We start from the raw sequence: 27,350 nt of genomic DNA, 5'->3' as shown, positions 1-27,350 counted from the left end.
CAGATAACCAAAACAGACACTTACCCTCTCCCTCGCGTGGAAGATTGCATAGACAAGATCGGAAAGGCTAGGTACATAAGTAAGTTTGATTTGTTAAAGGGATACTGGCAAGTACCTATGACTGAACGTGGTAAGGAGATCTCATGTTTTGTAACACTAGGAAAGACTTTTGCATGCTCTGTAATGCCATATGGTATGAAGAATGCACCAGCCACATTTCAGAAGCTCATGAATGTCGTAACAGAGGGTTTGGCAGGGTGTGTTGTTTATATTGATGATGTATTAATCTTCAGTGACAACTGGAAAAATCACCTATGCCATGTCAGTAAATTTCTTGCTCGTTTGGTTCAGGCTAATCTTGTAGCTAATTTATCAAAGTGTGAATTTGGTCAAGCTAAAGTTCAGTACCATGGGTACATAATTGGTGATGGACATGTTGCACCACCAGGAGCTAAGGTTCATGTTATAAGTGATCTTTCCAGACCTAAAAGTAGGAAAGAGCTACAAAGATTTTTGGGAATGGTAGGTTATTACAGGAGATTTGTTCTTATCTTTTCAATTCTTGTATCACCACTTACAGACCTACTGAAAAAGGGAGTTAAATTTGTCTGGACCGATAACTGTGAATCCTCTTTCAACAAACTTAAAGCTATCCTATTAAGTCAGCCAGTGCTCGCTACTCCAAATTTTGCTAAGCCTTTAAAGATGGCTGTTGACGCAAGTGATACAGGAGCTGGGGCTGTTTTGCTGCAAGAGGATGATCAGGGTATTGAACATCCTGTATCTTATTACAGTAAGAAGTTCACTCCACCTCAAAAGAATTACTCAACTATTGAGAAAGAGCTTTTGGCCTTGATTCTGGGTTTACAGCATTTTTCATTTCATTTGTGTTCTGGTTTTGACCCCATAGTCATTTATACCGATCATAACCCACTGAACTTCCTTAGTAAGTTTAAAGATAAAAATCAGAGATTGACAAGATGGAGTTTACTTCTTCAGTATTCATTAGACATACAACATGTCAAGAGGAAAGAAAATGTTATTGCAGATTGCCAATCTAGACTTTAGACAGATTGTTTTAGAGTAATAAGAAATTTCCTTTGTAAATTTCTTTTTCTTTGTGGGGAGGTGTTACATAGCCTATGATTTCATCATCCTTTGTGTAATTCTAACGTACAGTATGCTGCATGTTTGATCACGAGCGTGTTCAACCACGCTCCCCCCTTCTACCCTTATAGTAGAGTAAGTCGTTCTTTCTGTTGTTCAGAGCAGGATTGTCAACTCTTTGTCCCCATGGCTTCTTTTGCGTGTCCTTCTTACAAGTTGTATCAAGCTCTGCCGGCCCCTATATAATGAGCTCAGTCTCTACATTAATTGCCACTTAGATCTACTCCTCATTTTGCTCACATCTCTGTCCTCCCCTGTACAGTTGTTATTATTGTGAGTGCTCAGGAAGTCTCCAACCATCTAGCAGCTGTGTAATTTGAGTATAAGTGTTATCGCATTTTTTCTTGTACTGTGTAGCATAAGGTGTTAATTCTTAGGCCTAGTAAGGTTTTTGTGATTAATGTAAGGTTTTATGTCAACCAATTGTTAATAATAGTTTGTATCTGTAATAATTTATCTTGCATTAACTGAGCATTATCCAGTGTATTGTCATTTTATCAGGGCTGACTTAGATAAATTTACTCTTGCTAATTTCTTGTTAATAGAGGCTATTGCAGTTAACCATATATTTAACCTGTTTTTTGCCATTACATTATCCTCATGAGTCCTGAATGTTTTGTTGTTAGTTTGAGCAATAAACTTTAACTTGTAATTTTACCTAACTCTTTGTTTTGAACCTGGAACTTTACGGGACAGTAGTGATTTTTAGTATTCTCACTTAAGTGTACATTATCTTTCTCTGTTCCGTAACAATATATATATATATATATATATATATATATATATATATATATATATATATATATATATATATATATATATATATATATATATATATATATATATATATATATATGTGTGTGTGTGTGTGTTTGTGTGTGTGTGTGTGTGTGTGTGTAATTTTTTTTTTCAGCCCTCCTTCCCCTAAGTTGACGACACACATACTCCCTCACAATATCTGAAGGTTCCCCCCACACATGAAATACTCCCTCACACACACACACACACACACACACACACACACACAAATATATATATATATATATATATATATATATATATATATATATATATATACAGACATATTTTCCCCTCCTTCCCCAAACATTCCCCCAACACATGATACAATTTTTTCCACGAACACTCGTGGCACATATCACAAACATTTTAGATAAGAATCATAAATTTCAAGAATTATATTTGAAAGGTACGCTACCTGTCCACTGACGTCCTTGGTTGCCCGGCGTTGCAAGGTACAGTACCTCTTCAATGACGTCCCTTGTTCCTTGCCATCGTTCCTTTCACAGCACACCTGCCACTAAAGTATCGCTCACCTACGCCACGCACCTAGACAAACACTCTCGGCACAATTAACGTATATTTTACATAAAGTATAATTTATCAATCAATATCGGACCAAGGTACAGTACCTGTTCAATGACCTCCCTCGTTCCTTGCCATCGTTACCTTTCACAGCACATCTGCCGCTAAAGTATCGCTCACCTACGCCAAGCACCTAAACAAACACTCTCGGCACAGTTCACGTATATTTTACATAAAGTATAATTTATCACTAAATGTCAGACCAAGGTACAGTACCTGTTCAGTGACGTCCCTCCTTCCTTGTCATCATTACCTTTCACAGCACATCTGCTGCTAAAGTATCGCACACCTACACCACGCACCTAAATGAACACTCGCGGCATGGTTCACGTATATTTTATATAAAGTATAATTTATCACTAAATGTTAGACCAAGGTACAGTACCTGTTCAATGACATCCCTCTTTCCTTGCCATTATTACCTTTCACAGCACACCTGCCGCTAAAATACCGCTCACCTACGCCATGCACCTAAACTAACACTCTCGGCACAGTTCACGTATATTTTACATAAAGTATAATTTATCATTAAATGTCAAACCAAGGTACAGTACCTGTTCAATGATGTCCTTTGTTCCTTGCCATCATTACCTCTCACAGCACACCTGCCGCTAAAGTATCGCTCACCTATGCCACGCACCATAATTTATGCCGTCTTGAGGATATGTGGCACATTTCACTTACACTTGACACAATATCATACACAAATACATGATTACAACAACCTCCTCAATTATTCACTTCCTTAGTACGGTTCAACGTGACTGTGATGCAGCATCCTTCACTGGGAGAGTACGATGCAACTCTATTTTATTGGCACACCACACCCTTAATGAACACCTGCAGCATGTTTGACGTATATTTCACACAATTCCATAAGCATTTTCACTATCAGAATCACAATAATTCCATCCGTAAACACCTCTAATTCTCCCTTCCCGACTATAAAAACTGTAGGTGATGCCTGCCCCTTTCCAAACTATGGTTCATGGTGTTCCATAATGCTAACTAGTTCCATAATTTCACCAAGGCAGCCAGAATATCTTTCACACAAAAAACAGTTTAGGCATTGGTTTCATTATATACATATCTGTAATCATGCCATAGGGCCTTGAGGAGGGCTAGAGGCAAAACCCCACAACAGCGAACACACATATCGCCTCTAACCCCAACGATTGATAACGGAAACAATTCCTTTTCGTGACATATATCTATGTTCCATCGACAATATCACATACAAATATGCTCACAAATACTGGATTATCACACTGAGTCCATAGGGGCTTCGGCACGGGCAGGAGGGGGAGAATTAGTAAGAGTTTAAAGGGACAGTACACGCGACACAACCCCACTGCCTTGCTGCTTGGAAGAGACTAAGGTTTATCGCTACGTGCTGGGCCCCGTGAGGCAGCTCAGTGTTGCCAATGCCTTACCATTAGAAAGCGCTGGACTTGCTATGACGCGTCGAAATTTGACACGAAGCTTCCAAAAACTTAATTTTTGGCGAATTTTTTGGTGCTTAGGAATGCGATTCGAGTGACTGAACATCTTTAGAACAATCCACATGAAACGGGAATAGTGTGAATGACCCTGAGAGGGTTAAGTATGTCAGTGGTGGATCTTTCATGGCGAAAATCATATTGTCTATCACTAATTAAGTTGTTGGATTCAAGATGTTTAACAATGTGCTTAGTAATTAAAGTTTCAAATACTTTACCAAGAGAAAATGTGACAGCTATTGTTCTGTAATCAGAGGCATCAGAAGAACTTCCTTTCTTTGGAATTGGGAGGATATTAGCTTCTTTCCATGAATTAGGGAATGAAGAAGTATGTATGCATAGTCTGCAAAATTTAGCTAGAACAGAGGCAAGTTCTGGGGAACACTTTTTCAGAACAATTGGAGGAATTCCGTCTGGTCCTGAAGCTTTGCTGGTAGGTAAATTGTCTAAGCCTTGTTAGTAGGTAAATTGTCTAAAAAGGATTATACGTGTCTTGTCTGAATTTTAAGTGGAACAGTTTCAGGAGAGTCAAGTTCTAGTACTGGGACATTCTGGCTGACTTCCTCCATGGTAGAATTTCTGGCAAATGTACTGGCAAAGATATCTACTTTCCCATGCAGGTCATTTGTAATGATGCCATCTGAAGATTTTAGTGGGGGAATCAATGATGCCTTATTAAAGTTATCATTGAGAGAATTGAGTTGATCAGAATATTCTGTTGTCATTAGGGTTGTGGAACAGTTTTAATGCATGATTTTGATGAAAGTTTGTTTTACCATGATTAATTACAGCTTTTGCATGGTTTCTTGCAATTTTAAAGTGAGTGAGTGATTCAGATGTTTTTTATTTTAAGTAAGAATTATATGCTAATGATTTGGGGGCTGTTACTCTGGCACAGTTGATATCAAACCACTTTGGAGAGTTCAATCTTTTACTGAACTGTTGACTTGGTATGAATAAATCCATATGCCAGTATTAACTTGCATATGCAGGACTGGGTAGAATTGGCATCGATAGACAAGAATGACTGCCATGGAATGTCAGCAAGATAACTTCTAAATCCTTCCCAGTTTGCCCTATCAAAGTGACATTTAGTCACCCTGAAAGGTTCAGAATGGGGAGGTTTGGGGGGGCCAACTAATGAGGATTTGATGGGATTGTGGTCAGAGGACCTAAGTGGTGACAGTACCTCTATCCTGTATTGATCTGGATTATTTTTGTCAGGAATTGATCCAAGAGATGGGGATTATGGTCCGGGTTATCTGGTATTCTGGTTGGTTGCTTTACCAGCTGCGTGAGATTAAATGATTCTGCAAACAGCTCACACTCTAGACCAGCATCGTCAGTCCTGGCAGAATGCAATAACCATTCAACCTTATGTACATTAAAATCACCGAAAATGGTAATTTCGGTACTGAGGGCAAGGTTAAGGCTACTCAACAGTGTGGATATGGAGTCAAGTACACTGGGTTCTGAAGAAGCACTGGGAGAATGATAGATTACACAGTTATGTTTGGTAATATTTAGACAATTTAGTTTATGCAATGCGCAATCAAAACTGGATGAAGTGAAGTTTAAAACAGTGTTAACTGCATATTGAGATTTGATATTACAACAGGTGCCACCCTTGTTATGGAAATTTGTGAGGAGATGGTAGCCAGGAAAACAAATTGGGGATGTATCTGTAGAGAGTGAGATTTGTGGTTCTGTGAGGAATAGGGCCAGAGGGGATATGGACTGTAGGAAGAAATGAACTGAATTTAGGTTGGTGCTAAGGCCATGGATATTGGTAAAATATAAGACCACACCTTCACTTGTCCGCTGATTAGCATGACTGGAAATTGCAACAGTCGCTGCTGGAACAGTCGCTGCATAGCAACCGGGAGGACCCTGTGCCACCAGCCCTACCCTGCCAGTGGTGGCAATCTGAGATACCTCCTCGTCTGATAGTAATAATGCAGTGGCCATTGCTAAAGGGAGTGGGAACAGAAGGTGTGATATCTTATGTGCATGTAGTGTGGTTAAGAAAGTTGAAGGTAGATGTACTAAGAGAGTATGCTGGCCTACTCTCTATAAATGAGAGCACTGAAAATGTTCAGCAAAGGGAGATGGTCAGGATCAAGTCCTGAGGGATGGTGAAACGGGAGCTCCAGCTCTCTCTATCACCAGCTTGCCATCCACCTCGGAAGTACTGCCTTGTTTGACTGGTGCTATGGTCTATCTGTCCATCTATGTCTGTCTATCTATCTATCTATATATCTATCTATATCGTTATCTATCTATCTATATATATAGATAGGCAGATATAATAATAAAACATTTGGGCCACTATTGTTAATGTTTTGGAGCCCTACCAGGAAAAGTCACCACAGGAACTGTTGCATCACACGATGAGGGAGTGGGAGGTCCTCAAAAAAGAAGCCTCTCATTGTTCCCAATTACGTGGCGTCATTAACTGACCGCTTTCGAGATGTGATTGCCAACAATGATCTCTGGACAAGGTACTGAGTTGAATTAAATTGGCCGACTTAATTTGATTTAACAATTTCATCCAATGATGTATTTTTTTCACACAATAATATTAGAGTCACTTGGACAGTTATCTGAATAAAACAGGAATATTTTTTTATTTGTCGCGTATAGATCAAACATGTTATTTTGAAGAGAACATTATTTTATAATGCTATGAGTGAATATTTTGTCAGAGGAAATAAACTTACTGTCAGTTATTTTGATTTTGTTCTATGTCTACCGATAATGAGATATATTAAAGTTGAAACATTATCAACATTAGTAACATATATGTTAGGCAAAAACAAAGCCTTATAATTGATTTCCATGTCATCCCTGTATTCATTTGCACCACATTAGAAAATGTGTTCTATATAATGATTGCTATAAATTACCTTGGACAAGATAAAAGGAGATAAAACAGTTGTGAGATATGTCTTGAAATCAGGGTCGTGCTCATTTCGCAGCTAATTGCACACGGTAAACATCATGGCAATTGATAGTGAATGCCTGTAAGTGATACACGAATAAACTATGGAACATATCAAAGCAGGCATATGATCTTAAAGCCCGGCCACACTATCGGGCAGAGCCCGGCAGGCACGAGTGATAAGCCTGTCATCGAACACTTCATGGCTACTTTGACAAGCAAACCAGTGGCCAGCCAGTGACGGTAGTTGAACGAAATCACCGGACTCTTCCCCGTGGTTTGGCGCCGGGCATGGACAAACGACCCTGCCATCCTCAAAAAGTTACATCTAGGTCTTTAACCACATTGTTTTTCTGCACTCTCCTTTATTTTCTTTTTTACAATTGCATCAATTAATAAGCTATACTGAGCTTTTTTTTTTCTTTTCAATTGTGTTGCTCATGGTGATACCGCATTCAAGCGCTGCCGACGACCTACAGACTATTTGCCGACTTTACTGCCTGTCCAGCTAATCAACAATGTGGACAACATCACAGTCATGCCCGACAGACTGCCCGATGAGGGCCCAGTCCTCCGGTCACTATCCGATGGTGTGGACGGGGCTTAACAGCTTCAATCCAGGGACTGACTAGCGTCAAGCATAATTACATATTCAAATGAGGGAACAACCCCACGGCTGCCAGTGTTAATTGACACTAGTTATCCATGTGATAAAATCTTCAATCCACATCTTCATCGCTGGCTTTTTCCCACCCTCTCCTCCAAACATTGTGGAGGAGGCATCGCTGTTGGTTAGGTGCTGCAGATTAAAACTAGACATTTAGTTATCTAGTCCTTGTTTCATGTTACAAAATGATGTTGTATGCACCTCATGGACGTAAAAGTAATTAAGTGGAACTGCAGGGAAGAATTTTAAGGTAACCGTCTCATAATATATGGATGTTACTGATTATCCTACTATGTCTCTGCATTTCTACTGTAATGGATTTATAATGAGATGAACCCTGCACGGTGGTACTGCCCGCAGAGGTGTGGGCGATACTTAAAGGGTTTTGGAGCCCCTTAGGTCCCGAGTCATTCCTTTCTGCTCGTCAACTGTCCCTCCTTTCTTGCGTTTTCCCTCGTGCTTGCTGTCCCTCTTCTCCGTTTCCTTCTCCCTTGCACAACAAGGCATTTCTGGCCTAGCGCAGCTTTCTCTCTTCCTGTTTTAATATATCATATTGAGATGAAAAATAATAGGGCAACAAAGAGTTTAGTATTAATTTACTGCCGATGCATTTTAGTAGATATCTTGTGTCATAGAGGATAATAGCCCTGGAAATTGATGAAATAGAGTATCAATATTAGATTCGTTAAAGAAACAATTTGCCTGTTCTCTTCGTTAGAAGTCAACATCTATCAGTCTATTTCACTGCACTTCTTTTCAGCAGCTTCGAAGATCATGAATAAATGAAACTACCACCTGATGTGCTGCTCTTCTGTGCCATGTTACCAGTTATGTTTTACAGATTGCTAACACTTATTACTCATTTTATTCCATGTTGGTTCATTAAATACAGTAGTATTCTCTATAAATTGTTTCCTACCAGTTATTAGTTGTTAACCTTCATTTCTGCATAATATGATGAGGTGTTTGCTTCAGAACCAATGAAAACCTCAGCCAATCGCGCACTATCTGACACATACTAGGTTCTGAGTGATTCATTCATACAGATACGTGGGCTTACAACAGAGAATTGCCAAATGTCTCCATATACTCTGATATTTTTCTCACACTTTCTACCTATCCAACTGTACAATCCGTGCTGTTAAGCATTGCAAAACATCACCTGGGATGTGTGTGATCCAGCCCACAGTCGAAATTTTTAAATATTTTTCAGCAGTCGGGTAGAGTGCATCACGCTGATAATAAACTTCTGACTGGCCCATGGACATTGGATCGAACGTTCAAATTCAACGTCATATCAGGATAAAACTTGAGTACCGATATATGGATATGACCCAGATACCGACATCATAGTTCCAATGGAAGACATCAGGAAAAATAAAAAGATATCAGTCATAACTGCAGGCAGAAGACAAGCTACCAGCATTTTTCTTCGGCGTGAAAGGACTTTCACACAAAGAGTTTCTCCCCAGATGTACTACTGTTAATGCAGCTTTCCATCTGGAAGTTTTGAAATGCTTGTGTGAGGCAGTGAGATGGAAACGCCACAGGAATTGGAATAGTCGTTCCTGCTTCATGATGACAAGTTCAGTCATAAAGCATTCCAAATTCAGCAGTTTGGGCCAGCGAAAAACTGAATCTTTCATTTCCTTCTCTTCTTTATTAACTTAACACTGTGCTTGTTCCACAAACTGACATTTGTAATGACCAAATACAATTTTGACACGACTGATAAAAATTCTGAAATGACGGGCGTCCAAAAGCCAAGAAAGAAATACCAATGATGCTTCAGTCACAGGCAGGGACATTATATCAAGCGTGTCGATGAAGAAGAGTAGTGCTTTGAAGATTTATCTGAAGTATGTGCACATTTCTATGAAACTGGCTTGCCAGCCATTATCAGAATTTTCTATATTACATGGTAAAGAATTTACTGATCATATTTGTACAAGAAAGTGTGTGATGAATGAGTATATCAAAGAAAGGAATAACTGATCGTACAGTACAGTTGAATTTACAAGTTTGTGGCGTAGTGGGTGGTACATTTTGTAGCGTATGACAACAGTTGAATTTCTACAACTCAGCAGTAGGATGAAATAATCTCTCATTACTTCTTAGATACTAGAATTACTAAAGCTTTTTCTCGATATGTGCAAAGACTTATAGTTCTCTCAGTAAGTATAAAGGCTGATCATGTTTTTGTAGCAGGAACTTCTTAGCTCAACTGCACCTGAATCTCAGGATGGCGACCAAGAACGTAGAGGAACCAGCTGATGGCGGTAGCTGTGGTGTCGTGACCCTCAAACATGAAAGTGTCCACTTCTTCGCGAATGTCCTCGTCACAAAGTCCATTGTCGCCCTCTGATGCCTCGAGGAGAAGGTCTAGAAACGTCAGCTGCTTCTTTTTACCTGAAACAGATTTTTATTTTTTTCATGTGTCCTACTCTGGGCTTAGGTTTCAGAGCTCGTTCCCAAAGGTCCAGTAGTCCCCCTACGCTCATGCACCTCCACATGTCACCACTTCAGCGCTAACACCCACCGTCCATATTGAATACATGCTAGGGCTGTCCCATACAGGACTGGTGTATTGGTATTAGCAGGGGTCGGGTCAGTTGCAAAAGGCCATGGGTCTAGCAATGTGAGCTGTATTCTCCTTCACCTCAGAGATTTCGTAATACCTCTTCCTCAACAAGATACTTTCTTTATTACAGTTGGATATCTCCTTGTATGTGACTTGTGCAAGAGGGAGGAGGTGGCTGAATCAGTAGAGAGGTGGCTGAATCAGTAGAGAGGTAGCCTGCAGTCCTAACGGACCCAGGTTCGAATCCCAGCTGGTTCAGGGATCAGTTTAAGCACATGAACTTCATTAAAGCAGATTTTACTGTTCTACCACAAGACCCACCGAAATGTTGTAAAATACCCCTGATAATACCAATACATCAGTTCCGTATGAGACAGCCCTAGCATGTATTCAATAAGAACGATAGGCATGAGCGCCGAAATGGTGACATGTGGAGTTGTATGTAATATAAGAACATTAAAGGACCTTGGAATCGGGATGTGAATCCTATGCACAAGGTTGGACACGTAAAAAAAAATGTTGTGTCGCTAACAGAACGACTTCATACAGACATATAACAAAAAGTAAAATATGACATGCAAAATACTTTGCTAAGGAAGAAGTGTTTTGGTGTTTTCTATGCCAGAAATAGAAGTGCAGTGTTCAGTATAAAGCTAAAATTCATTTGGGTTTGTTCACTGTAAATAATAAAAAAAAAAAAGAACTATGATTCATGTATTTCTTTGATATGGTCTGTTACGTACAGTGCCGTAAACTCCTACCGATACCTTCAGCAGCAGTCAAGGAGAACCATCTGTTTCTTATTACCTAAAGAAAATAGTCAGGGTACTTCCAAAAAGCTATGACACCGGAAACTGTAATTTATAGCTGGAAAAATTATAACCTCATCATTCAATTGTTTATCCATCATTTTTACTTGAGAAAGAGAGAGAGAGAGAGAGAGAGAGAGAGAGAGAGAGAGAGAGAGAGAGAATGGAATAATTAAAAATCTAGCGCCAGGAAGCAAAGATCATATGGCACAAAGTTTAGAAGAGAATGATACAATAAAAAGGGTATGGGAAACCACTATAAAGAGGAAATTACAAAAAAAGGTAATCACAAACAAAAAGAGGAAAAGGAAAGGGAAAAAGTCTCTAAAAGGAACGAAGAGATGAAAACCTAAGTAACTAAAGACAAGATAAAAAATCAGAACGGGATAAAAGCATAAAACGCACTACAGAAAAAAAGTACTGTACATGACTCACTCAACACATCTCCCAAAAGATGAGGACGACCAAGATCAAATGAAAAAGAGAAGCACTGACGACGGACATCTCCATAAAGAAGCCAGTCTAAAAGTATATGGAATACAGACAAAGGGGTGTCACAGCTCGAAGAGATCTGTGGAGGATCCTCGGACATTAAATGGCCATGGATGAGACGGGTATGGCAATGTCGTAGATCGGCCACTGTTGTCTCCCAGTGGCGGTTTCGATGACAAGGGCTGGACCAAGGAACAATGAAGGGCTTAGCAGCCTGAAGTTAGCTTTTATGGCCAAGGATCAGAAGGACTGTCATCGATGGGACAAATCTTTGGAGAAGGCAGGGAAGAAGTCGGTGAAAGGGACAGAATGGAGAGGGAAGTCAGGCGATCGGACAGCAGCACGAGCAAAGGCGTCGACAGTTTCATTTCCTGGACACCAACGTGATTATGCACCCAACAAAACCGTACAGAATTCTGCTTTACAGACATCTGGAAAAACAATTTGAGGATCCAGAGAACTATACTGTAGGATAAGATCAGGAGGCCGATCTCAACAGAAAAAGGTCACTGAGAGAATCGGAACACAAAACAAATGACGTAGATGGATAGCTAAAAGCTTGCCGCCCGGCAGCTAACAAGGCATGAAGGTCAGCAATTTGTACAGTAGCCCAACTAAGTTTTGCGACAAAATAGTGCAGCATTTGAATAATCTGGCATCCCTGTCCACTCACTACTCTCGTCCCAAGCATGTATGTTGATGTCTAGTGGGCGGGTTAATGGAAAGGCTACACCCCCGATGTATCAACGGAACGGAACGGGTTGAAGGACACCGCTACGTCTGATAATACAGGACTTGTGATTATTTCGTCTCAGAATGTCCTCTCTCTCTCTCTCTCTCTCTCTCTCTCCGATTACACACATACAGGTATATGGGTGTGACAGTAACACAAATTCCCCAAACCGGAATCGAATTCATGATTCAGTTAGGCATTCGTTCAAGAGATGACAGGTCGATCGTTGTCTCTCTCTCTCTCTCTCTCTCTCTCTCTCTCCATCAAATAGATTTACACAAAACACTCTATGCATGTTAATGCATCACCGATTGAAACACAACACACACACACACACACACACACACACACACACACACACACACACAGATTCTACACAGAATTAATCTAAGAAAAAAGAGTTGTATCAAATGTTTTCCATGATCTATGTGTCTTTTCAAAGACTTCGTATTTATTGATGCCTCTCTTTGCAATCATGGTTTATATGAGTTAAAGCTTATTTTGCAACAAGTGCATCAGATGTTAGTATTCAGGAAGAAACAATACGGCCTATTAATATACAACTGAAAAACCTAGACTTTATTTAAGATCCCACTAAATTATAAAATATCTTTACTGATATTAAAAGCGACAAAGAAATTATACCAAATACGTTCTTCCGTGGCATTATCGTAGATTATACTTTTATTGTGAAATTATCTAATGTATTTGGAGATTTAACTTAATTAATTGAAACCACGGCATTTAACAGGTTGATGAACATTATATTAAATTACATCAGTGTTTCCCGATTTTGAGTACGAGTGGACGTGACTGGGACAAAAGTGTCAAATCAGGAGCACAAATTTATACTATCACACACACACACACACACACACACACACACACACACACACACACAATGAGAAGCTCGTCTTCATTCTTCGTATACGCAGCTGCTCTCTCTCTCTCTCTCTCTCTCTCTCTCTCTCTGTTTTTCAAGATTCTTTAGGAGTGAATAGTAATGTCAGTGCAAAGTATGCCTTTATTATTGTGATATAAGTATTGCAAAATAAAACTTAGGAATATAATTAAAGAAAACAACTGCAGTAGGCTGGTTGGCCCATGCGAGGCGACTTCTCCTGATTTTGGATCTGCATACGAGAGAGAGGTGAGGAGTGACCACTTGTTCCCCCATCTCTCTCTCTCTCTCTCTCTCTCAATAATCTGTAGCAGTGAATAATAACGTCAGTGCAAAGTATGCCTTTACTGTGATATAAGCATTACAAATTAAAACACTGGAACATATTTAGAGGGAACAACCGCAGGAAATCCTCTCGAGACGTCAGCATGTGGAACTGTCATTATTTCCCTGCGGGCCAATTAACGTCCACCTTCATACTTGCCTACTCCCTTCTGCCACCATTTTCGCCAATTCTCCTCATTTTTACTTTCCAATTCACAGCATGCCATTCGTTATGATAATAATTGCACACACACACACACACACACACACACACACACACACATATATATATATATATATATATATATATATATATATATATATATATATATATAAGACAGACAGAGACAGAGAGATAGTAGATGGGGGAGGGAGGAGAGGGAGAAGAAAGGATGGGAGCGAGTGTTTCGATTGAGAGAGAGGGAGAGAGGGAGAGAGAGAGAGAGAGAGAGAGAGAGAGAGAGAGAGAGATGGTAGATGGGGGAGGGAGGAGGGAGAGAAGAAAGACCATATATATATATATATATATATATATATATATATATGGGAGTGAGAGAGAGAGAGAGAGAGAGAGAGAGAGAGATGAGGAGTGTCCACTTGTCCCCTGGGAATGACCAGCCTTCCCGGGTCATATGGGTAGGACGGAGAGGAGGTGAGGGAAGGAAGAGGATGGGGGGGTACGGCTCATATGGACGAAGATTTACTGGAGAAATCGAAAAGGAAAAAGAAACTATCAGCTCAGCCCCTGAGTGTCCAGGTTTCTTTGTTCATGACTGTACCAGACTGAGGTTTACCGAGGAAATTTCGGGAGCCGTGTATGAGCTTGGAGAGAATCCCTACAACAGCTTGCTCATGACCTAGAGAGTATGGCATATAAGGCACGCCCTGGAGCTGCACCTAACCTGTTGGCTATTCTTCTGAGGGATCTGTTCATCGATGCTCTAACAGTGCATAGTTGAAAGTGCAAGTGAAGCAGACACAACCAAGAAGCATGCAAGAAGCACTAACCGGGGCTCTAGAGTTTGAATCCTATGTCAGATCAAGTAAGTCCATGTTTCAGACAGGTCGTTGTGCAGGATACAAGGAAAGAAAGGGGCATGTATGTGAAAAGGAAAAATTTGAGGGAAGTTGCTGGTACTGTGAAAAGCCAGGACACGGGAAAGGGGACTCCTACAAGTGGAAGAGGGAACAGGAGAAGACTGGAGGAGGTTGCTAGTTCTGTGGGAAGCTGGGACATAGAAAGATGAATTGTCACAAATGGAAGAAGGAGCAAGAACAGAGCAGTGCAAGGAAGTCCCTGATTGCAACAAACGGTTGTTGGACATGTGGTGAGGTGGGACACTACAGCTATGAGTGTCCAACTGAGAAGGATGAGGGAGGTGGTAGCTCAGTCTATAGAGAGGTGGCCTGCAGTCCCACCGGACCCAGGTTCAAATCCCCGTTGAGGCAGGGAACAGTTAAAAGGATTTGAATGTAGTAAAAGCAGACTTTACTAATCTACTAGAAGACCTGCCAACATGTAAAAATATCCCTGCTAACACCAATACACCAGTCCTGTATGAGACAGCCCTAACATGTATTCAGTACGGACGGTGGGTGTTAGTGCCGAAGTGGTGACACGTGAGGTGTATGGTATGTAGGAGGTCTAGTGGGCCTTGATAGCAGGCTGTGAAGCCTTTGCCCAGAGTTGGACACATAAAAAAAATTAGTGAAGGCTGGTGATGAGAAGCAACAACCAGCTAATTTTTCCCAAGAAGCCCCACACTGAAGAAATGCAGGAGTACCTTGATGAATAGTGTGTGAGAAGATGGAAGAACAGATGGCAGGGAGTGCAGTAGGAATGGGAATTCTGGCAAGAAATGCTGCCATACGGTTGTGACAGGGCCAATGTCAGATGAAGCAGACCTGAAGAAGGTGCAGATGGAGGATGCAGATTTCTGTCACATCAGGATGCCACAAGAGCTACATTCAGATCAGAGTAGAAACTTCGAGTCGGCTGTGTTCCGTGAATGCTGCAAGTTATTGGGAATCAAGAAGACCAGGACGACCCCCTAAGGCCACAGTCAGATGGGATGGTGGAGAAATTCAATTGGACCCTGGAACAAGAACTGGCCAAGTACTGCATTCATGGACAAGCAGAATGGGACCAGAAATTTCCTGCGTTGCTGATGAGATATTGGTCTGCATCCCATGAGTCAACTGGCTACACCCCTGCAAAACTGATGCTGGGCCACGAGTTATGATTATCTGTTGACTTGTTAATGGGAAGACCACCTGGTGAAGAGCTGCTTACAGACACCACTGGCTATGTGAAACACCTTTAGGAAAGGCTGGCTGAGGTACATCATCAAGTGCGAGGAAGCCTCAGGTTTTCAAGAGAGGTGATGAAGTGCAACTATGATGCCAAGGGATGTGAGGTGAGCTTGCAGGATGGTAATCAAGTTTGGTTATACAATCCTCAGCAAAAGAAGGGACAGACACCGAAGCCCATGGGACGGACCTTACACTGTGTTAGGCCGCCTATCAGATGTGACGTATCATATTCAGGGAGGCAGGAAGTCTCGCCCAAAGGTGGTACACGTGAACTGTTTGTGGCAGTACCATGGGCCAGGACAGTACAGGTAAGACGTCTCCGAGGAATCGTGCTCTCCCGCAGCCGAGGATGATGAGGAGGACCAAGGAGCTGAAGTGCAAGAGGATGGTGACAGTTTTCCAAGAGAAAAAGTGAATCAGGAAGAGGACCAAGACCTTCCAGGAGGAGTGGACTGTGTGGAGGAACAAGGATGCCGTTGGAAGTGGCATAGAAGAAGACCTGATAAAATTGAAGGATTATTTTGTGTATACTTAGATGTTTCATTAGGATTAAGGTTTCTCTTTGTATATACTGTAAAGTTTTGTCGGGACAACAAAGAACTAGGGAGGGGTTAGTGTTAAGGAGCAAGATTTGCCAGTTCGGTATTGCTAGAGAATTCTCAGCGTTTCCCGATATTTTCCGTAGATTCCGGTTGAGTCAGAGTTGCCAGTTTGCCTGCTTTTCGTGAGTGTAGTTGTTTCGTAAGTTATGCATTGATTTTTGTGCTATTTTTCTCTATAATGTTTTACATATGTGATTGCTTGTTAAATTATGAAATTTAAATTAAGTTTGTATGAATTAGAGAAATAACGGGAGTGCAGCCGATCGATGAATATGTTAGATTCTCACGATGGAAGTGGCTAGGACATGTGTATAGGAGACAGGGAATAGTACGAGGTACACCAGGGTGGGTGGCACCTGGTAGGAGAGGTAGAGGAAGGCCAAAAGAGACGTGGGTGAGGACAATGAGACGGGAAGCTGGAGATGAGTGTTGGGGAGATCTTGAGGAGTTAGCACAAGATAGGATGTGGTGGTGTGAGTTCATCGAGGCCCTATGCATCCCCGAGGGTGCCACAGGAAATGATTGATTGATTGATTGATAAAAAATTTATAGTGTTATGTGATGTAGAAAAACTGGCATGTTTTGAGTTGTCTCCAAGTTGGTAACTGTGCTCTCTCTCTCTCTCTCTCTCTCTCTAGAATACACCAAAAATATGGAAAAATGTAGAAGTTTCTAGTACAATGTAAGCTTATATAAGGATGGATAAGAGACTAAAACGAGGCCAGTCAGTGTTGAGTTCAGCTTGAGTGTAGTTCAGTGCAGTTTGTATCATTTATGTACTTGTGAAAACAGTGAATTGTTGGCAAAGAGTGAAGTGTTTAGTTAAGTTTGTTTATCAACAATACCTGTGAAAATAGTGAAATGTTGTCAAGCATTAAGTGTAATGGCAGTTAGTTAAATTTGTATAGCTCCAGTGCTTGTGAGAACAGTGAAATTGGAAAGTATTAACCCCTCCGTGGCCGAAGGCCCGGAATTTTCCGTGCACCTCAGGCCGACGCCAGGGCCATTTTTTGAAGTTTCGAAAATTGATTTTGTTTTCTTGCCATATTGAAGAGAAAGTTCAGATGCACCTAACAGTGCAAATCCCAGCTTCCTAGACACATTTTTTGGCTTGCAATGAAGCACGGAAGTTGCAGAAATATCGGCAACCGATATCGCCGCCCAGGGGATTGCCGCATCGCAACTGGGCATGTTATTTTTTTTTTTTTTACCTTCCAAAACAATACGAATGGTGCTGAAATGTTATGCATATAAAACATATGATTATATCGAATGATTTCAGTACATAATGTTAGGAATGGCTGGAAAAAATAATGTTATGAATACATTTTCACCTTTTTGATATAAAATATGTTTATGGTAGTTTCGAGTTATTTTTTACGTTATCGCTGTGCCCATGCTTGGAAAAGGGGGCGAAAGAGTTGAATTTTCAGTCCTAAATGAGAAAACTGAACGTCTTCCAAGGCTAGACTCTGCCACGGGAGAATAAAGTGGAGGGTCAGTCCGATAAGCAATAAGGAAGTTGAGTCGCACCTTCCAGCTCCCACACCACGAGCATGGCTAAAAATAGAATCATAATGCAGCTTCAAAACTAAGAATAAGTCTAGTTAATACGAATACAGATACAAAGCAGAAATAAATAGGTTTACATACGAGAGAAAACGTATTTTTTCCGTCATAACATGTTCATCTTTATCATTTTACATTCATCTTTATAATTTTAGTTATTTTCACAATATATATTGCTATCTCGTAAACAGGGTGGTTGCGTATGGTTTGCAAGGGAGGAAAAAGATTGTATTTTCTTTTCTGGATCGAGATAATGGGTGTAACTATGTGTGTTTAGGCATGGCCACGAGCTAAAAAATCGTACATCCACTCGCCACGACAGCAGGTGGTGAACTGACGGATGATGCGTGAGAGGATGAAGTCAAGGTCAGTCTCATGTCCCAGATTTTTGTTCACTTCCCGAAACTTTTCACAGTTTTCTGCAAGTTGCATTGCATCAAATGATTCAAACCATTACAGCAAACATGAGCAAGTAGGTAAAGATACCAAGACAAAAATGTATTTTTCTGTAATTATCATGTCTTTTTTGTATGTGCCTGTATTCATAATCGTAAACAGGTGGTTATGTGTGTTTTGCAAGAGAGGACAAAGATGATATGTTCTGCCTGGGTCGAGATAATGGGTGTAGTTGTGCTTGTTAAGGCATGGCCAAGAGCAAAATAATCGAAAATCCACTTATCACAACAGCAGGCTCTGAACTGCTGGATGGGGTGTATGGGAGTGTAGTGTAGGTCAGTGTGAAGATGTTCAGAACGTCCATTCATTTCCCAAAAATTGTTGCAGTTTTTTACAGGCTGTGCTCAAACGAAGCTGGTGGCCATTTATCGGCTAAACGTCATTTGACGCTGACGGCCATGGAGGGGTTAAGTGTAATTATTTGGATAACAAAAACAGTGAACTTAAGCCAATGTTTATTCACCACGCCTGAGTCGATCTTGTGTGCTGTACACCTAAAGGATGACCATAGGAAGAACAACTCACTGGGCAATGTCCTTCCTGTACTGTACTACTGCTGTTGGAGCCTGTGGCAGTGTGGGGTGGGGACGTAACAATACTTTTTTTTATAAAGTAATTGGATAGCAGGTACTAAAGTGGTGCATAACCAGAAGGGAATAAAAAGGAGGAAAATAGTAGACCGGAGTCATGCCAAGTATGTAAACAAGATGGTTAAGTTGATGTACTCAAATGTAGATGGAGTTGTATCTAAAATATTATAGATGAATGATAATATAAAAGAAAAGGAACCACACATTATGTGCCTAACTGAAACAAAATTAACACCACAGATATCGAACGATACCCTAAACCTAGAGGAATACAATATATGGAGAAGAGCTAGGAACTTGAAAAAAGGAGGAGGAATTATAATTTTAAGAAAGGAAAATTTACAAGTCAAAGAAATTTAACTAGATATACAGTACCCTCACAAGTAGAAATGATTTCAGTAGAGATTAATACATGTGAAGGAAAAGTAACTGTGGCAAAATTATACATGCCACCCAGATCAAACACTTGGGAAAGAGAAGAATATGAAGACCTGGCAGAAAGTACAATACAGAGTTTAACCCTTTCATACACGGGGGCCCGGTGAAGAATCCAACCGCTCACACTCTTTTGATGCAGGATTCGTCCAAGCATCAAAACTACTTAACAACTCTAATGACAATAGAATATTCTGGTCAACTCTTAATTCTTTTAATAATAACTTTAACAAGTCATCTTCCATTCCCCCACTAAAATCTTCAGATGGCAATAATACAAATGACCCACGTGGGAAAGCAGATATCTTTGCTAGTACCTTTGCAAGAATCTCTACCATAGATGATACCAGCCAGAATGTCTCAGTACTGGAACTTGATTCTCCCGAAATTGCCCCACTTAAAATACAGACAAGATTTGTAAAATCCATCCTAGACAATTTACCTACCAACAAAGCTCCTGGCCCAGATGGAGTTCCGCCAATTGTTTTGAAAAAGTGTTCCCCTGAACTTGCCTCTGTCCTAGCTAAATTATTCAGACTATGCATACGTACTTCTTTATTCCCAGATTCATGGAAAGAAGCCATTATCCACCCAGTTCCGAAGAAAGGAAGTTCGTCTGACTCCTCTGATCACAGACCAATAGCTGTCACATCTTCTCTTGGTAAGGTATTTGAAACTTTACTTAATAAGCATATTGTTAAACATCTTGAATCCAACAACTTAATTAGTGATAGACAATATGGTTTTCGCCACGAAAGATCCACCATTGACATACTCAATCTCTTAACTCATACCATCCATCAATCAATTGATCTTTTTGGAGAAACTCATGCAGTAGCTCTTGATATCTCTAAAGCTTTCGACAGAGTATGGCACCATTCCCTGCTGTCCAAACTCCCTTGCTATGGACTAACGTCTTTTGTTCCTTTGATTTCTTCTTATCTTAGTGACAGGAAAATAAGAGTAAAAGTAGATGATGTATACTCCAATTTCCACTCAATTAACGCCGGCGTGCCGCAGGGATCAGTTCTGGCGCCAACCCTATTTCTGGTTCTTATTAATGATCTCTTTTCTGTCACTCACAATCCCATTCACTCATACGCAGATGACTCAACACTACCTAGTTCATTCACACTCAGACATCCATTTACAAAGTCTAATATCTCTACCTCTCAACTCAGTACAGCCATCTCCATAAATCAAGATCTATCTACAATCAGTGAATGGGGACAAAACAACCTTGTTTCTTTTAATGCTAGTAAAACTAAATATATACAGTTTACTAATAGACAGATATTACCAGATTCGTACATTACCTTCAGTGCTACTAATATTCCCAACTCCAAAAATATTGAAATTCTTGGTGTCTCACTTAACAGTGCCCTCAGCTGGACCTCTCATGTCAGATCACTTGCTAAAACCGCCTCAAAGAAACTTGGATTATTGTACAGAGTCCGTAACTTCTTCGCCGATGAGCAGTTAGCTATAATTTATAAGAGTCATGTGCGCTCTCAGCTTGAATATTGCTCACCCTTGTGGAATGGTTGTGGAGAGGTTGCATTAAGACACCTAGACAAAATTCAGAATAAAGCTGTTAGAATCATTAACAACGCTGCCATTACATATAAACTACCTCCCCTGCAAGTAAGAAGGAATGTTGCCTCCCTTTCATTATTTTACAGATATTTTTTTGGCAAATGCTCAGACGAAGTTGCGTCCATGGTGCCACCTCTCCATGCCTTCTCACGTGCTACACGGGCATCTGGTAGCGCTCATGACTGGAATGTCACTCAACCATATTGCTGAACTTCTGCCTATCAGAATTCTTTCATTCTCCGAACTGCATCTCTCTGGAACTCGCTTCCCCAGAGTTGTTTTCCTCCAAATTTCAACCTACTACTGTTCAAGTCTAACTGTTACAGATATATTATGAACAGAGGACAACAGTAATCTGGTGTATGGATTATTTTTTTCTCCTCATTTGTTTTTCCTTCCTCCGTTCTGTTATTTAAAAAAAAAAAAAAAAGTGAAATCCAACCACTCGCACTCTTTCGACGTATGTTGAGTCCAGCCATATAATTTGCTGTATTCTTTTCACAACAATTTGTTGTTTGATCTTCCCAATGAACGAAAAAATCTAAAAAAAAAAGGAATTACCATATTGTATCATTCACTTAATTATTCAGTGCTATTTGCAGACATATAAACATTTCAGCAATGATTATAGAATATTGCAGAGCATTTATCTGCGATCCCTTTCTTAAAAAAAATGATACTTCTAGCTATACTAGAAAATTTTTTATGGCATATAGAATAATAATATTCGTTCATCACGCCTGGTCGCTCTGAGTGAATTGTTTCCTAACATTTCATTCTCGCCTGGCCAGACCTCACGCTCCCCACATTCCTCAGTCAGTGATGTGTGTGGCATCGAAAAATTATTACAGTCATTTCATTCCCCTGCCCTAATTTTTAGCTGTATTGTTATGAAACTGATACATGTTACAAATGAATAAATGATCTTCCTAATGGATGAAAAAAAAAAAAATTATATAAAACACCATACTTTTGTTGTGAAAAAAAATTGTGTGTGAGTACTGTATACTGTACATGTCAGTAACTTAATATATTACTGAACGATAAAGTATGATGTTTTATATCCTTTATTTATTCATTTTTTCATCCATTAGGAAGATCATTTATTAATTTGTAAAATGTATCAGTTTCATAACAATACAGTTTAAAATTAGGGCAGGGGAATGAAATAAATGTAATCATTTTTCGATGCTGCACAGATCACTGACTGAGGAATGTGGGGAGCGTAAGGTCTGGCCGGGCGAGAATGAAATTATAGGAAACGGTTCACTCAGAGAGGCCAGGCGTGATGAACGACTAATGTTATTCCGTATGCCATAAAAAAAATTTCTAGTACAGCCAGAAGTGTCATTTTTTAACGGAATGGACCGCAGATAAATGTTATACAATATTCAATACTCAGTCCCGAAATGTTTATATGTCTGTCAGTAAATGAGCATTGAAAAAATAAGTGAATGATACAATATGGTAATTCATTTTCTTTATTCTTTTCGTTCATTAGGAAGATCACTCATTAATATATAACATAAATCAGTTTTAAAACAATACAGTAATAATAAGGGCGGGTGAATGAAATGACTGAAATCAGTTTCTGATACTGCACGAATCGCTGAGTGAGGAGTGTGGGGAGCATGAGGTCTGGGCTGGCGAGAGATGATCACTCAGTACTTGGAAATGGTTGGAATCAGGTTGCTTCGAAAGAGTGCGACAGGGTTGAGAGCATTACTACATAGACTGGAGGAGAAATGTGGAAGAATTTTATTAACTGGAGATTTCAATACAAATACAAATTGGAACACTCTAAATATAAAAAGCCAGGAAAGTTGCTGGAACCGAAAGCTCCTGGATCTTGTGCAGTTTTTCCTAACACAACAGGTAAACGAAACTGCAAGAAAAAGAGGACGATGTACCATCAGTATTAGATCTTATATTTACTATGCAAGAAAATAATACTGAAAATATAATGTATCACCCTCCATTTGGCAAATGCGACCATGCAGTATTAAATTGCAACTTCAGGATTGCATATGACATAGTTAACAGTAATGACAGTCAAAAAAGAGCCTAAATTACAAAAAGGGCAACTACCATGACCTAAAGGTGTACTTCTTAGAAAGAGATTGGGAAATAGAACTTAGAGGACAAGATTTAAATGCTATATATAGAAAACTCTGTGAACTTTATGAAATACGAGTCCAAAATTACATCCCACAGCATAAAGAAGCAGAAATGAAAATCAAGAAATGGTTTAATATAGGATATAAAAAATCAAAAGAAAAAAAAAAAAGAGACTTCTTGTGGAATAGACACAGAAGACACAATAGTGAGAGGGCATATAATTACTATAAACAGGGAAGAAACGATTACAAAAGAATAAGAAGCCCAATGACAGTTTGAGGAAGACATTATTAATAAAAGTAGTGGTCAACCGAAGCTACTTTACAGCTACATCAGAAGCACACAAGAAAATGATATTTGTGAGGACTAAATAAAAATTTCCACTCACTTTTTATAGAAGAATATAATTTTGAGAGGGATTATATGGAACGTGCATGCCCACACGTATTACCAGATATACAAACATCAGAGAAAGAAATACAGGAGGATTTCAGTAAATCAGACAAAGGAAAAGCAAATGGTCCTGATGAAATTTCATGTTGGGTGCTACGTAAGTAGACCAATATCTTTAATATTCAAGGAATCCTTAGGCCAAGGTAAACTAGCTGATATTTGGAAAGCAAACAATGTTTCTATTCAGAAAGGGAATATAAAAAAAATCACTACAACTACTGACCAGTATCACTAACCAGTGTTAGTAAGGTACTAGAAAACCTGATGAGAAAAGTTTGGGTAAACCATCTAGAAGAGCACAATATGATAACAGAAAAGCAGTTTGGTTTCTGAAAGAGAAAATCATGTGTTACTAATCTATTAAGCTCTTATGATAGAGTTGCAGAAACATTACAGAAAAGAGAAGCATTTGGCAGAGTACTGCACCAAAGACTTTTTATGGAAACTGTACCATCAAGGAGGAATCAAAGGCAGACTGTACTGTTGGATGTAAAATTTTCTCAGAAACGGAGAAATGAGAGCAGTATTAAGGGAAAATTACTTATCATGGAGGGAAGTGACTACCTGAGTTCCACAGGGCTCAGTGCTGGCACCAATTATGTTTTTAGTGTATATAAATGACATAGGCAGTAACATTAGAAATGAAATCTAATGAAATATGTTGGCTGATAATGCAAAAATGAGAAGGAGAATTACTAACACAGACTCTTGTAGAGAGCTACAAGAAGAATTTAATAAACTTCATGAATGGAGTAATAAATGGCAAATGGAATTCATTGTGGACAAGTGTCAGGTAATTAAGTTTGGTCAGAATGGAAAAAGACCAGACTGGGATTATGAGTTAGGAAGTAAAACCTTTGCACATATCAGAAACAGAGAAGGACCTTGATGTGATTATCAATAACAGCCTATCTCCGGCTGACCACATCAGTGAAAAGGAACGGAAGATGTATACACTGCTTGCAGATATGAGGATAGCATTCACATACACAAATGCTGAGAATGATAATAATATCATTCGTCAGACCAACCCTGGAGTATGCATCAGTAGTCTGGAATCCTCATCTCAAAAAACACATAGAAGAGATTGAAAAAGTTCATTGGGCTGTTACAAGATGGGTACCAAGGTTAAGGGATCTAAGCTATGAAGAAAGACTTGAAAAACTGAATCTCCCAACACTACAGGAGAGAAGGAAAAGTGGAGATACTATTATGCTATATAAATGCATGTCAGGGAAGGAGAAAACAGAGACCTGAGAGAGAGTAGAGGACAGACGGCGAAGGCCAGGAGGAGAGAAAAGAGGAAGGGGCAGAACCAAGGATGGAAAGAGTTAGAGAGAGGGAGGGAAAAAGAAGAACAGGAAACAGTTGGAGACATGGAGGAAGCAACAAAAGTGGGAACAGATGAAGTGGAGGGATGGCAGGAGAGGGAGAGGACAGTTCTTCAGAGGGCCGAGAAATGTCGGATATCTCTGCGGCATTGTGAGAGATTCGTAGACGCTTGGAATAAGTCAGATATGGAGAAACCACGAAAACGAACATTGCTGAGGTTATCACTTAAAGAAAGGCCTAGCTGAGCTCGCAGTTTAGCAACCTTGGAGTCAAAACGAAAGGCTGGGCACCCCCTATACTAAGCCGAGTGTGGTTCAGTGCAATTAGGACAACACCAGGTAGTAGTAGAGCAAGTATCTGCGGCATGACCAACCTGACCACAAAGAGGGCAGGTGAGGTCGGACTAACAGTACTGAGCTGGGTGACTAAAACGCCAACACGACCAACACTTGCTAAGGAGAGATATGTTCCTTTACAGAGAGACTGACACCTCTAACAATAACATGAGTGGGGAGAATAAGACTGGCAAAAACTGCACGGGCTGTATTCACTGACTGTTTGTGATGGACGGTCAGAGGGGGGGTGAACCAGGACACAGACGAAAAAATGGTTTTTAAACTCAAAGGTTTTGGATATTAGTACCCCACTCAAAGAAAGGACAGTCACAAAACTTCATTTAAAGAGGGGCCAATATAAAGTCACAACTAGAATTTAAGGGGACATTACTTTCTGCATGGATAGAAACTCCAAAAAAAACTGTTAAATTAGTCATGCAAGAAGCCTGACATTCATTTTGGACAGTGACAAGTCAGGAGCCATCAAATTGGGAATGGAAGATGTCTTGGCCAACATGGGACAGTAATCTGATATGGAATTTTAGGGCATAATCTGCAAAGAGGGCGGATACAGGGGCATTGAAAATTTAATCAAGGTAGGGAGACCATAAAGATTTTGTAAAGTATTAGTTGAGAGATGGGGGTGGGAAGAGGAAGAGATGGAGATGGTTGGGGAAGCAGAGGTACGGGAGAAAGAGTACTTGGAGTACACAGGAATACAGATAAAAGGAGACTTGTTGGCCAATGAGGAGGTTATCCTTTAAAAAAAAAAAAAGGCTACTTGCGCTATAATCTATGCAACATGAGAAAGAGAGAGAGAGAGAGAGGTAAGGGGAGACGGACCATGGGCCTGTAGAACTCATCCTTTCCAAAGTATTTTAAATATGAGAAAACCATATTCAATGTCTGTTCAGTAAGAGACCTTTGGACACAGTGTGTTTACACTTTTGGAATTCATAGAAAATTAGTAAGTCAGAATGAGGAGTTCTTCGGTCAACCTATTGTGTATGTATAACGACTGAGCGTATTAATAAACTTGTGAATGTGGGTATAATTGTACGAGTATGTGGGAAGTTCTTACATTATAGCATATCACAGTACTCTGAAAACAAAACACACAGTGTTAAGTATTATACTGCAAATACATCACATGCAACATGTTTGGGAATGCCAACTGCATCTATCTGCCTCTTAGCTAAAGGTGAAGGTAGTGTCAATCAGAAATGTTTTGAGTTAACTAGATGTGTTCAAGAGAATTATGGAATAATACAGATAGAATAATCCCTCTCATGTTTCAAACAAGTCTGCTATTCTATTTCAGCTAATGTCAATCGATTTCATTCCGTTGAGCCATAGAAGCCTGAGAGATATGGTTACATTACTGTTATTTCCTTGTTAAAGGAGATAATTTCCCATTTCAATTTGTCATTTTTACATACTTTTGTCTCTGGCTTCCTGTACATAGAATGGATGTCACCAGGGTGTCTAGGGAAGTAAGTATAGTCCTGCCTTCCATGTTTCCTTTAACTATTACCGGTAAAACTGATGTACCAGTTTCCCCAAATTTACACAATCGATTTCCGATATATGGAAAATGTGAAATTCCGATTCACAGCTAAAATATTTGAGGACTATCTGTATGCACAAATAACAGCAGAATATAGAAAAGGTCATCCTCACAGACTGGTTTGTTTTTCTTGGTAATAAATTTGGTATTATTTCCGGTTAAGAAAGCCTAGGTCTAAGCTTGAAAATTTTTTGTGTGACTTTGTGGAGGATTTAGGTAGCTTCATTAAATTTAATCGTTAGGAAGTATAAAATATATCGTCCTTACCAAGCAGTTTGTCTTCCTGCCTAATGGCTTTGGTCATTTTCTTTTCCTGTTCATAAATGATACGTCGTTCTTGGATAGTTTCCCTGGACATCTTGTGGAGGACCTTGATGGCTGCGTCCCTCTTCTTAGCATAACCCAGCAGCCAGTACAGGAAATCAGAGTGTAGACAGGGCTTTACCGACCTCTCTGCTATACTAGCATTTACTCTAAAAAATAAAAT

At 39.8% G+C, this 27,350-nt stretch overlaps 1 protein-coding gene across 1 annotated transcript in view; it reads right to left on the bottom strand.

The window, feature by feature from the left end:
• Positions 1 to 27,350, bottom strand: part of LOC145395519 (cytochrome P450 4C1-like) — a 338,392-nt gene that overhangs the window by 129,358 nt on the left and 181,684 nt on the right. The window contains exons 6-7 of the mRNA XM_080269128.1: positions 27,131 to 27,336; positions 9,888 to 10,066 (exon numbers count right to left, since the gene is read on the bottom strand). Of these exons, the coding sequence (XP_080125254.1) occupies positions 9,888 to 10,066; positions 27,131 to 27,336 (385 nt within the window). The remainder of the gene's footprint in view (positions 1 to 9,887; positions 10,067 to 27,130; positions 27,337 to 27,350) is intronic.

Source organism: Coenobita brevimanus, chromosome 31, assembly GCF_032717465.1.
Source record: "Coenobita brevimanus isolate Jiangsu-jjx chromosome 31, ASM3271746v2, whole genome shotgun sequence".
Lineage (NCBI taxonomy): Eukaryota > Metazoa > Arthropoda > Malacostraca > Decapoda > Coenobitidae > Coenobita > Coenobita brevimanus.
This window is presented reverse-complemented; position numbering and strand designations above follow the sequence as displayed.